Below are 12,951 nucleotides of genomic sequence, written 5' to 3'. Positions count from 1 at the left end.
TGTTCTGGTGTTGTCATTATCTGCTCATCTCTATGGTGATAAATAGGTTTAAGGCAATACTGTGAAACATTCCAGGTAGAGCATTCAAATTTCCATCGAAACAAGCGCTTTAAGAGTTATGTTTCTTAAAACTGCTGTACCAAGTTTATTTTTCCTCTGTAAGATCCTCCCAAGCCCAGATAACAAGCTCTGGCCTGAGTTCCCATACAGGATAAACAGGAGTTGTCAAGATGAGCGTGTGGTTGAGAGGAGAAGATAGACACTGGGGAAAAAAACACAATAATTTGATCCCCTTTGTACTCAGGTCTCTGCTCTGTAAAGAAAAACTCACGGCTGGAGTGTGCCTCGTCAGCTCTTACTTGCAAATCTGCTCTCATCCATGTTTGATGAGATGCTGAGCGGGTCTAATGGGTATTTGGGATTAAAAATGTGTCAAAGTCCATGGCAGCGGGAGTGTAGAAAAACAGCTGCTACTAGAAATACAAGAGAAGAAGAGTGATATAATGTTTATGTGTTTATTTAATTTGGGGAACTCAGTCAAAAATGTATAATGAATAGATCATTATATAAACAAAGCTGATCTTAGTAACTAATGAACCAGGAGATTATGAGTAAGAAGTTTGAGTTAGTTTGGGTCTGTCTACATCTCTAAAGCATTTTTAGCTTTAGAGATGTAGACAGAGTGATAATAAAGTGTCACTCAAACATGTGTGAATGAAACAAAACACAACTCCAGGTATGTTTTTGAGGAGATAACAGCATTATAACATGGCTTAAAGCTCACAAGAATCAATTTTGTGTAATGTCATTGTGAAGTAAGTCTTTCTTCATGCTTTATTAAGGCTAATTAAGGTGTAGTTATAAAGAGTTATCGAAAAATATATATAAATGCTTAAGTGGCCTTTTCATCTTCATAATAAAATGATAAAATAGCAACTTTTGAGAAGATTTAAAGAATAAAACATAAAAGGCTTAACACACATGTTGTTTACTAAGCCTAAGAGTAAACTGTATGCTCAGACTAATGTGAACATAATATGATACAAACAATTATAATATTGTACAGGCAGTGATGGGAAGAATATTTTTGAAAATGTATTTAGTTACAGAATACTCGAGTATATGGGACAATCAGAGTACTGCATTCTGAACACGACTCTCAATGCTATTGCATAGAGTTGCATTTAAATTATAGTGTAAAACTGCAGGATTAGGATTCTGCATCACTGTCACTAATTGGAGATGGAAAAATCACACCTGTTTCACCACAAGAGCTGAGTTTTATATTTTTCTCACTGATTCTGTGCAGTTTGAAGCCAAAATTTTGTGATGAAATACTTCTATGTATTTGTTTGATTTTAGAAAAGTAACTGTACTCTGAATACTACCAAATGAAAGAGTAACTGTACCGGAATACATTTACTCAAAATGTGTACTCTGAATGTTTTGTACATGTACATAGTTACTTATAGTCACGCTGTGTATAGGTGACATAAAATTTATCAAAAAACTTGCAGAATATAAAGAGAAGTCTATGGTAGAATTTGCAGGGTTGTTTTTTTTTTTGTTTTTTTGTTTTTTTTTGCTGTAATTACTGGGCCAATCCACATAAAACAAAAATGGCACAAAGTGGAACATATTGCCTGCTGGTATAAATAAACAAAAGTGAAGTGATTTTTTTGCAATAGCTTCAGAAAGTGGTGCCATTATTCAGCCCCAAAGATGTGATTGTTGTCAGTTAAAAGAACTTTAACTGTCATAAGATTAATATGGCAGGTTTTCAAACAATGAGAAGGTTCAACATTTGTGGATTATAAACTTTGACATTTCTTTTAAAAATCATGAATCTAGACTAGGACTAAACCAGGTCTTTAAAAGGACAAAACCAGGTCTACAATCAGGACTATACCATCAGGACTAAACCAGGTCTACCATCAGGACTAAACCAGGTCTACCATCAGGACTAAACCAGGTCTACCATCAGGACTAAACCAGGTCTACCATCAGGACTAAACCAGGTCTACCATCAGGACTAAACCAGGTCTACCATCAGGACTAAACCAGGTCCACCATCAGGACTAAACCAGGTCTACCATCAGGACTATACCATCAGGACTAAACCAGGTCTACCATCAGGACTAAACCAGGTCTACCATCAGGACTAAACCAGGTCCACCATCAGGACTAAACCAGGTCTACCATCAGGACTATACCATCAGGACTAAACCAGGTCTACCATCAGGACTAAACCAGGTCTACCATCAGGACTAAACCAGGTCTACCATCAGGACTAAACCAGGTCTACCATCAGGACTAAACCAGGTCTACCATCAGGACTAAACCAGGTCCACCATCAGGACTAAACCAGGTCTACCATCAGGACTAAACCAGGTCTACCATCAGGACTAAACCAGGTCTACCATAAGGACTAAACCAGGTCTACCATCAGGACTAAACCAGGTCTTCCATCAGGACTAAAACAGGTCTACCATCAGGACTAAACCAGGTCTTCCATCAGGACTAAACCAGGTCTTCCATCAGGACTAAACCAGGTCTACCATCAGGACTAAACCAGGTCCGCCATCAGGACTAAACCAGGTCCACCATCAGGACTAAACCAGGTCCACCATCAGGACTAAACCAGGTCTACCATCAGGACTAAACCAGGTCTACCATAAGGACTAAACCAGGTCTACCATCAGGACTAAACCAGGTCTTCCATCAGGACTAAAACAGGTCTACCATCAGGACTAAACCAGGTCTACCATCAGGACTAAACCAGGTCCGCCATCAGGACTAAACCAGGTCCACCATCAGGACTAAACCAGGTCTACCATCAGGACTAAACCAGGTCTACCATCAGGACTAAACCAGGTCTACCATAAGGACTAAACCAGGTCTACCATCAGGACTAAACCAGGTCTTCCATCAGGACTAAAACAGGTCTACCATCAGGACTAAACCAGGTCTACCATCAGGACTAAACCAGGTCCGCCATCAGGACTAAACCAGGTCCACCATCAGGACTAAACCAGGTCTACCATCAGGACTAAACCAGGTCTACCATCAGGACTAAACCAGGTCTACCATCAGGACTAAACCAGGTCTACCATAAGGACTAAACCAGGTCCACCATCAGGACTAAACCAGGTCTACCATCAGGACTAAACCAGGTCTACCATCAGGACTAAACCAGGTCTACCATCAGGACTAAACCAGGTCCACCATCAGGACTAAACCAGGTCCACCAGCAGGACTAAACCAGGTCCACCAGCAGGACTAAACCAGGTCCACCAGCAGGACTAAACCAGGTCCACCATCAGGACTAGTCCAGGTCTACCATCAGGACTAGACTGGGCTCAAACAAGAACTCAACAAGGACAAGAGTGAATGCACCTTATAAGATCACTTAAAGATGATCTAACTTTTCAGGAGGAAAGAGGAATCCTGATCCTGCTGGCTGTTTCTATGGAGATGTTATTGCTTTGCCAGCATGTTCCACAATGTGGCATTAAACGTATACACCTTGCATTTATTCAATTACAGTTTTATTGCTAAAAAAAAAAAAAAAAAAAAGAGTTCTCACTGTGAGCGAAGTCAGCTCTCCACAGATCAGACCGATAACATGGCCTGGTGCATTCATTTGCTTGTTTCCATGGAGATAGATATGTTTAATGCAATCTCCCATAGAAGTATATAGGCTGTGGTGGAAGATAACAAAGTAAAAGTAGTAAAGTATTATACTTAAGTACAGATGTTAGGTATCTGTACTTTACTTAAGTCAATTTTAAAGAGGATACTTTTTACTTTTACTTCACTACATTTCAGAGCAGCTATATGTGCTTTCTACTCCACTACATTTTTGAACAAGACTGATAAGTAAAGTATTTTTATTATTGTCTGAGACCTGCTGAAAAGGCTGAGGATTCATTAACTTAATAATTTGAGCAAACAAAAACATACAAATAAAAATAGCTAGAATGAAAGATTGGTTAAATTGCTTCTTTTGAACAAAATTCAGCACAAATATTTATCAAAATCACTACATTTGAAGTTTTACTATAGATGTCAAAATCTGCGAGAAATACTTTTACTTAAGTACATCATCTCATGTGATTTATTTATCATTTATCTTTACTTGAGTTTTTTTTTTTTTGCTCTGGTATCTGTACTAAGTAACAAAATTGAGTACACCACTGTATATAGGCCCCTGCCCTCCATCTGAAATCATCAAAAAATTCTAAAACATGAACATGACCTATTTCACCTGACAGACCGTGATCCTATATGGAAACTCACCCAAATATTATTCATAAACACACGTTTCTATATACATATGCATTTGGTCCATTTTACATGGATCTTTTGTGTATAATTTATGTTTATATGCAGCCAGAGCCACATCAGAGCTGCCCTCGTTCTGTTTCTGTGAGGTTCCAAGCTTACACATACTAAATCATTGGACTATTTTTACTGACTCACTCACCAGGTGTTTTGGTAAGTATATATGCAAAAGTTTACAAAATGAGGTCTTTTATTTTTGCAAACATGTTCACAAATAGGGCACATGTACTTGATCATGTACTAGAATTTAAGATGGAGTGCAGGTGCCTATATAGCTCTATGGGAGTTTTAAAGTGCCTATGGTGCTTGTGTGTGCTCTAGAGTTATAATCTATAACACCCATGGAACATTATGTCATAAGTTGTATATTTTAAATCACAATATTAATTTAAAATTTAAAATTTAATTTAAAAGAAACAAGTCCTTGTACTTCATGTTACAAAACTGCGGTGTCCAATGGGAACTGACCCCATCACGACAAAGTGTCATGGCTATGGATGGCTGTAGATTACACTAGCAAGCTGCGGAATTGTATTTATTTGTATCATAATGACTACGTGATGCTGCCAAATCCTACGTGTATCACAGATTAAGAAAATAAAACTGGAATACGAAGTAAGTACAGTTGTCCCTCACTATAATTCGGTTCACCTTTCGCGGCCTAGCTTTTTTAATGCAATTTTGCATACTTTTTGTTACAGTGTGTATGTTCTGCGTCCTGATTGGCTAAGGGACTGTAGACCATTGTCAATCAATCTCCTTTGTGCCATGTCTCCTGTGCATTACAGAATGCGTTCAGCCAAATTTACATAAATGTTGGATCACAGTGCGACTCTGAAGTGCTGTATGTTTGCAAGTTTTCTCCCTGACAAAACCCACAAAGACAATGAAACATTCTGCACCGACAAAGGCGCCTACAAAGGTTTGAACTTTGAGAGTGTTTAAACAAGAGAGAAATGTGAGAAAATGTTAATGCCTGTCTGAGAAAAGTATATAAAGTGTGGGGTGAGGGGTTTTACAGCTGCAAAACATATATAATAAGCATAAAAAATAAAGCTGAATACTTTGTGGATTCCGTCTATTGTGGGTTATTATTTAGTTTTAACATAACTCCCACGATAAACGAGGGACCACTGTACTTCACATTGGGCGTGCACCGGTGGAGGTGAAAACTGGGATTGAACGTCAAAACGTCTTGAAAATAAGCAATTAAACATCGCTAAAACATGCACAAATCACTCCAAATACAATTTCAGAGGGTAAATGAGAAGAAAATAACTATAACATGTTTAAAAGCTCTGAAAAGTTAATTTTGCAGAATAGGTCTGATTTCACCTTAAACCAGGTCAAAAATCTACAATCTGGATCCACTATGTAAAACTTACCTGTCCAGTTCAATTTTAAGCTAAGTTTCAGTCTAGCTAGCACAATCTGTGTCATCACCCATCATATCTCTGTCAACATGGCCCCGGTACATATCTGGTAGAGTGTCTGACTTGTTCTCATTACCTGGCTGGACCTTACCGTTAGTGCATTGCCACAAGACTCCAGAGAGGCCAGACTGATGCTAAAGATAACCAGTGTGGGGAAGGTGTTGTTATTGATGAAGCCACGGCAGTGAGCATCTCCATGGCGACCGTTGAGGGCCAGGTCAGTATCAGTGTAACCGGAGAAGAGCACGGGGCAGAAGTTAATCTTGAGGGTGATCGTCTGGACCCCGCAGTACACGCTGATGTCCCTCTCCACTGCCAAATTAAAACAAACATGAAATATATGAAGAGGCTGTGAACAGGGTTGGTTTAACCCCAGATCTGACCAAGTCCCTTTGAATGCATTTGTGAGTGGTGTAGTACAGCTTAGTAAATAGCTTGAAAATATTTAAATGTTCAAAGTTCAAATACACTGCCTGGCCAAAAAAAAAGTCACCACCCAAAAAAAACCACACACTCTAATATTTGGTTGTTCCGCCTTTAGCTTTGATTACGTCACATGTGCCACAAGATTTATTTCCATCCAAGATCTTGCATTGATTCTCAATGGGGTTAAGGTCTGGACTCTGTGGTGGACAATCCATGTGTGAAAATGACGTCTCATGCTCCTGAACCACTCTGTCACAATTTGAGCCTGATGAATCCTGGCATTGTCATCTTGGAATATGCCCGTGCCATCAGGGAAGAAAAAATTCATTGATGGAATAACCTGGTCATTCAGTATTTTCAGGTGTCAGCTGACCTCATTCTTTGAGCACAGACTGTTGCTGAACCTAGACCTGAACAACTGCAGCAACACCAACATATTTGCTTTGTTAAATCCAGGTGGTGACTTTTTTTTTGGTCAGGCAGTGTATCTAAACTGCGTGATGTTGTAACTAAAACAAGACTGTTGATAAAGGAGATAAGTAGACAATTTCAAAGTATTTAGATAGAGTATTTAAAAATAAAGCAGGTTCTACTATTGGTTTGTTCACACTTGCATCCAAACTAGGACTAAACTGGGACTAAATTCAGAGCTAATCCTGGACTTCACCAGAACTAAACCAGGTCTTTAACAGGACTAAACTGGGCTCAAACCAGGACTCAACAAGAACAAGAGTGAGACCACTTAAAGATGTAACTTTCCAAGAGGAGCTCACGTCTGCTGGTTGTTTCTATGGAGATGTTTTTGCTTTGCCAGCACATTTCACAATATAGCATTAAACGTTTCCACCTTGCATTTATTTAATTAGTTTCATTGCTAAAAAATACCGAGAAAAACATCATTTCTCACTGTGAGCGGGGTCAGCTCTCCACAGATCAGACTCATAACTCGGCCTGGTGCTGTCACCTGCTTGTCTCCATGGTGATAGATATGTTTAATTAAATACTGTGTTACATTCGAGCAGTAAAGCAATAACATCTCTCTCAAGACAAGCTTGTTGGCAGGCTGACAGACCCCCCACCCAGCAGAAAAGCGACATGGTGCATCTTTAATATAATCTTATTAGATAGAACTTTAAAAAAATTTTAATTAGACTGGTGTATGTACAAGGCAAACTGCAAACTCTCTTGACACTTGCATTCCCATCCGAAAACTACTTTGAGGCTAGACTCTTAACAGTAACTACGGCGTGTTACCATGGTAATCTGTAAATTTGAAATAGTGTAAAATTAGACTTATTCTCTGCCTTAAATGTCATTAGTCTTTAGTGTAATAGCAGACACATGTGTGAAAATCCCGATGTGTTTCTCTGTTCTCACCGGGGATGCGGCTGTGAAAGTTCCCGTCACAGTTGTATCCATTGAATTGCGCTTTGACAGATAAAACCTTACCGAAGAGTAAAAGAACCAGAAATATATGTTCCATTTCAACACCTGCAAAAAAAGACAGAAATGAAGTTAAACTAAAAACACCCAAAACGAAACTTCAGCTTTGTCACTTCTCTAAAGCTCAAAGTTAAATCTCATATGTTATGCTTCAAATGAGGGGTATGTTCTTGATCCTCGACTGGAGTGAGAGGGGAGAGGTGGTCCCTGAAGATTGGGAGCTATCTTACAGTTTTGACTTCACAAGAACATCTTTCGCTCGTCTGCCAAACAGAATCAAAGCGCACAAATGTCAGCTTGAATTATTTCTGAGCACCTGCCGCTTTCGGCCTCAAAGAAATTATGACGGACAATTTGCTGATAACTACTGGCATTTCAGATTATAATGGTTATCTCAGTGCCCACATCTCATGCTCCTTGTATCTCAGAACCGCCTTAGCGCTAATTTATAGAGCCAATGTGAAACTTTTCTGAAAAGGGGGGTTCTGTTACCTGCTTGTCTTCATGTTCCAGAGTATGTTATTAAACCTACATATCTTCCATTTATTCTATTGGTAGTTTTCATCATCTAGGACTGGATGATGTTATACTTCCAGATCGGGGCAAGAGCCAGCTTTTCCTATAGATAACATTGTACTTTCCCATGAAATATCCAAAATATAAATACACAAATGTTGAAGATTTCTATTAATGACTAGACCCAAAATCTTGCTGTATTACAACAAAAGTCTGCATTTTAACCGATTACATTTAAGCTGTCTCCATCTGTATTAAATATTATTGACCTATTGTATATTTTGATGTAATCTGAAACACAGCAATTAAAACTATATTAGTGGTTAAAAGAACTTTGAAAAGCATGCATTACTATTATGAGTGGGCTTTCCTTTCCATAGATCTAACCCGTACCTCAACCTGCTAGTGTCACCTGCTTGTCTGTATAGGTTTAATGCCTAACTCTGTAACATTCCACGCAAAGCAATAACATATCCATGGAAACAAGCATAGTTATGGACCCACCGCTTCAAACGTTACATAGTGCTCCTTTTAAGTGGAAATACTTTTCAGGTGGTGCTTGCTGCTGCTTGTCTCCATGGAAATGTTATTGCTTTACCTGTAATGTTCCAGAGTATGGCTTTAAACGTATCCGTCTTTCATTTATTTTATTAAAAGTACTTTACTGGTGTAGAAAACTTTAAAAAGCCTGCATTATTATTATTATAAGTGGGCTGTCTTTTCCACAGATCTAACCTGTAACTCGACCTGGTGGTGTTCCCTGCTTGTCTCCATGGAAATAGAAAAGTTGAATGCCTAACTCGGTAACATTCCAGGTAAAGCAATAACATCGTGTTCCTTTAAAGTGGAAATATTTTTCAGGTGGAGAGTTCGCTTGTCTTGTGGAATTATTATTGCTTTGCCTGGAATGTTTCCCATTATGGCATTAAATGTTTCTTTCTCCATGCAGGTAACAACACCAGGCCAAGTTTCAGGTCAGATCTGTGGAGAGGTGTAAGAAGTGTAAGAATACATGTTTTTCAAGTGACTATCTTTTATCAATAAAACATCTGTAACGGAAAAGAGCAAAAAGATGAGTTTAATGTAACGCTGTGGAACATTCCAGGCAAAGAAATAGCGTCGCCATAGAGACAAGCAGGTGCCAGACCCCACCACAAAAGTTACACAACACACCTTTAAAACCAGTCATCACATTTGATCTCGAGGTGACCCAAAGGCCTGTAAAACTCACCCTGGTCAGGTCAGCGGTTCTCCATAAGCTTGGACCGGTCGACGTGATGGTCCGCACAGCATCCCTACCTGGAGTCTAGGAACAGGAGCTGGGGATGCGCTGGGTCAAAAAGGACGCTACACATAAGAGATTCATTATTTCAACATGCCAACAAAAAAGAGCTGTCCGCTGCCTACATGGGAAAGGCCATCATGTGTCACTGTGTTATACAAATCCTTTGACGTGGGCTGAAATATGAGCAGGTTTTCAGGGTTCCCACTCGGATCCTTTCGGCCCGGCCTGGCTCTGTCACTGCTCACAAATGGTTTGGACGCTGTGTGAGGTGGGAGGGGGGTAGAATTATGTTTTCATCGCTCTTGGTTGGGAGCTTGGCCTTGTTGACTGAGATGCTCCCTTTTCTCGCCCCCCTACCGGAGCCTCAGTGGCGGTGCTCGGTGGGGTAGAGCCGGGCCCGTCGCACTCAATGGAGCTGGAGCTAGAAATCCATGTTTTTTTCATGTTTGAGAGTTGAGAGTGTGGGCCTCAGTCAGCAGAGCAGCGGGCGATCTGGAGTAGCGCTATCTTCCGTGAACTTTGATTCTGGCTAAAAAGAAGCCAGCAAAGGAAAAGGTTCACAGCGTCTGGGGGCTTATCGTCTCATCTCTGCCCCATTTCCATATGTACAGTGGTGTATGACAGACTGAGGTGGGTAGAGCAGCCAAAAAGTTCCTCAAGTAAGACTAATTTTACGTCAAAATGGTAAAATGGTAAAGAGTTACATTTTCATATAGCACTTTTCTACCTTCAAGGCACTCAAAGCACATTACATCATTCACACACACATTGATACAGTTGTCAAACACTCTACCAACCGAGCTACTGTAATATTACTCAAGTAGAAGTACAAAGTAGTGCTCCAAGAAATGACTCAAGAGTATCAAAGTATTTGGGAAAAATACTACTCAGATAACAGTAATTTGAAGAGCAACTGTCAGGACGTAACATCTGATTTATGACATGAAATAATGCACAAAATCTGGTGTTTTCAAACAGACACAAAAAAATTGAAACAAATAAATCAGATCAAACTGCTCAAATAAAGATAAATGAATGAATATCTGAAGGAGCTGCAAGAAGCACAAATGTTCAAATCATTTCCTATAGTCGACATAAAGCTCAAGTCACATAGATTTACTCACAGTGGGAAGAAGAACCACAACTTTTACTCAAGTAAGAGTACTGTTACTTCAATAGAAATATTATTCAACTAGGAGTAAAAGTATGCTGCTAGAAAAGTACTCAAGTAAATGTGAGAGAGTAAATGTAATTAAGTACTAGCCACCTGTGATGACCGAAAAGCAAAAAGCAAATTTATTTATAAATATTGACCCCCAAAATATATTGATCCAGCTATCACCTATTGAACAGTAAGTCAGTACAGGAAACGAAAAATATTAAATCTGTCAACTGAACAAAACGTTGTAGTATAGTAATCATCATGAATCATACTCACTATATCGACTTAACTGTAACTGACAGATGGAACAACAATGTTTGGGGTCAATATTTACGTGGTAATTGGAACTTTTTGTTATTTTTCTGTTCTATAATCAGATTAAACTAAAGTAAAAGTTGTAAAAGGAGTAAAAGTAGCAAAGTACTGCACTTAAGTATACATGTTAGGTATCGGTACTTTACTTTTAAATTTCACAGTGGATACTTTGTACTTTTACTTCACTACATTTGAGAGCAGGTATCTGTAATTTCTACTCCACAAAATTTTTTAACTGGACTAAAAAGTGAAAGTATTTTTTATTATAGTTTGAGACCTGCTGAAAAGTCTGAGGGTTTATGTTTTATAACATGTTCATCTCAAAGTCTATGCAAAATACTTTTACTTTTTACTTTTTAGGTACATTTTTAAATAGTTACTTTTATACTTTTACTTAAGTAGCTTTTTGCATGTAATACAAGTATAGTTTGTTTGGTTTTTTTTGCTCCAGTATCTGTACTTTTACTTAAGTAACATGTACTTCTTCCAGCACTGGTTAATGCAGGTTGTGTTTTATAATTTACAATACAATATTGTACCTTTAGAACAGGATTTTGGGGATAATTCATGCTTAGGATGATTGTGTCGTGGCATAAATTTGTTTCAATATTATTGTTTCTCAAGTATGGGACAAGATCTGGTGTCATTAGATTGTGCACGTGCAAGAAAATGATCTTGTATCTTGTATGATTCTAGTGAAGATGTATGACGTTTTAAAACACAATGGTGCACTTCCTGTATTACATCATGACATCACAAGGTAGAGCAGAGTGTTTTCTGTTTGAGAGAAGAACTCAGCGAAAAGTATGCAGAGTTTGTGTGTTAAACATGTGTGAATGAAACAAAACACAACTCCAGGTGTGTTTGTGATGAGAAAACAACATTATAACAAAGATTTTAAAAGTGCTGGACAGATTTCTTGAGACCCTGTAGTTCCAAAAAACAGTTCTACAATGAGGCCAAAATTGTGAACTGAACCTCAAAATGTATTTATTAAAAACGATATCAACATCTCGTCTTGTTTCATTCCCGTGGACCCGATCTCGCATCCCATCTCATCTTGTGGAAACGTTTCTCGTCCCACCCCTCTCGTTTATCATCTACATTTTCTTCAGCAATACATCATATTTCAAACTTTGTTATCGTGGCAGGCTTATGCAAACGCTTTTTGCAACCAGCTATGCCAGTGTAAACAAAATGGCCCGTTGTTCCATTTCCCGCTCCATCCCTGCTGAAAAATCACTCATACTTTCCTCTCTATTGTTACGTCCCAGTGACAGTTTTGTACCGGGGTTTTACCTTCGTAGCAACTCACGATTACACAGCGTTACAGCCTCTCTCTGTCGCCATTCTCTGAAGTATTTTATAAAACATGAAAGATGTTTTTTTGCACTTACCTTATTGTGTTGCACATCTGGCAGTAGTGGTTTTTCTGATGTCTTCTGATTGTCGGGACGTAACATCTGATTTACAATTTCACTGTAATCTGAAAGACAAAACATGAAATAATCCGCAAAATGTAGTATTTTCAAACCGTAACAGACACACAAATGTTCAAATCATTTCATATTGTCAACATAAAGCTGGAAAGTGGGAAGAGGAGCCAACACTTTTACTCAAGTAAGAGTACTGTTACTTCAATAGCAATATTACTGAAGTGGGAGTAAAAGTACGCTGCTGGAAAAGTACTCAAGTAAATGGAATGAAGTATTACCCACTACTAGTACTACCCACTGACAGACTATTTATCCACAAATATATATAGATCCAGCTATTACTACAGAATAATACTCCAATATATTAATTATTATGAGCAGTATAGCTTCTTCTATGTCCATTCTTTGAAGTATTTTATAAAACATGAAAGATCTTTTATGTATTTTTGTACAATATCCACTTACCTTATTGTGTTGTACATCTGGGATTACCAATAGCCGTAGTGCTTTTCTGATATTAAAAAAAACATGCTGGTTTGAATTCAAAATAGATAAGCTGATTTGATATGTTGTTGTGAGTAAATATATCTT

At 38.5% G+C, this 12,951-nt stretch overlaps 1 protein-coding gene across 1 annotated transcript in view; it reads right to left on the bottom strand.

Moving 5' to 3' along the window:
* zpld1a (zona pellucida-like domain containing 1a) overlaps positions 1-9,455 on the bottom strand; it is a 28,344-nt gene extending 18,889 nt beyond the window's left edge. Inside the window, exons 1-3 of the mRNA XM_033978401.2 lie at positions 9,394-9,455; positions 7,581-7,694; positions 5,869-6,089 (exon numbers count right to left, since the gene is read on the bottom strand). Of these exons, the coding sequence (XP_033834292.1) occupies positions 5,869-6,089; positions 7,581-7,686 (327 nt within the window). The 5' untranslated portion in view covers positions 7,687-7,694; positions 9,394-9,455. The remainder of the gene's footprint in view (positions 1-5,868; positions 6,090-7,580; positions 7,695-9,393) is intronic.
* Between the last annotated feature and the right edge of the window lie 3,496 nt (positions 9,456-12,951).

The sequence above is a fragment of the Periophthalmus magnuspinnatus genome, chromosome 14, assembly GCF_009829125.3.
Source record: "Periophthalmus magnuspinnatus isolate fPerMag1 chromosome 14, fPerMag1.2.pri, whole genome shotgun sequence".
Lineage (NCBI taxonomy): Eukaryota > Metazoa > Chordata > Actinopteri > Gobiiformes > Gobiidae > Periophthalmus > Periophthalmus magnuspinnatus.
This window is presented reverse-complemented; position numbering and strand designations above follow the sequence as displayed.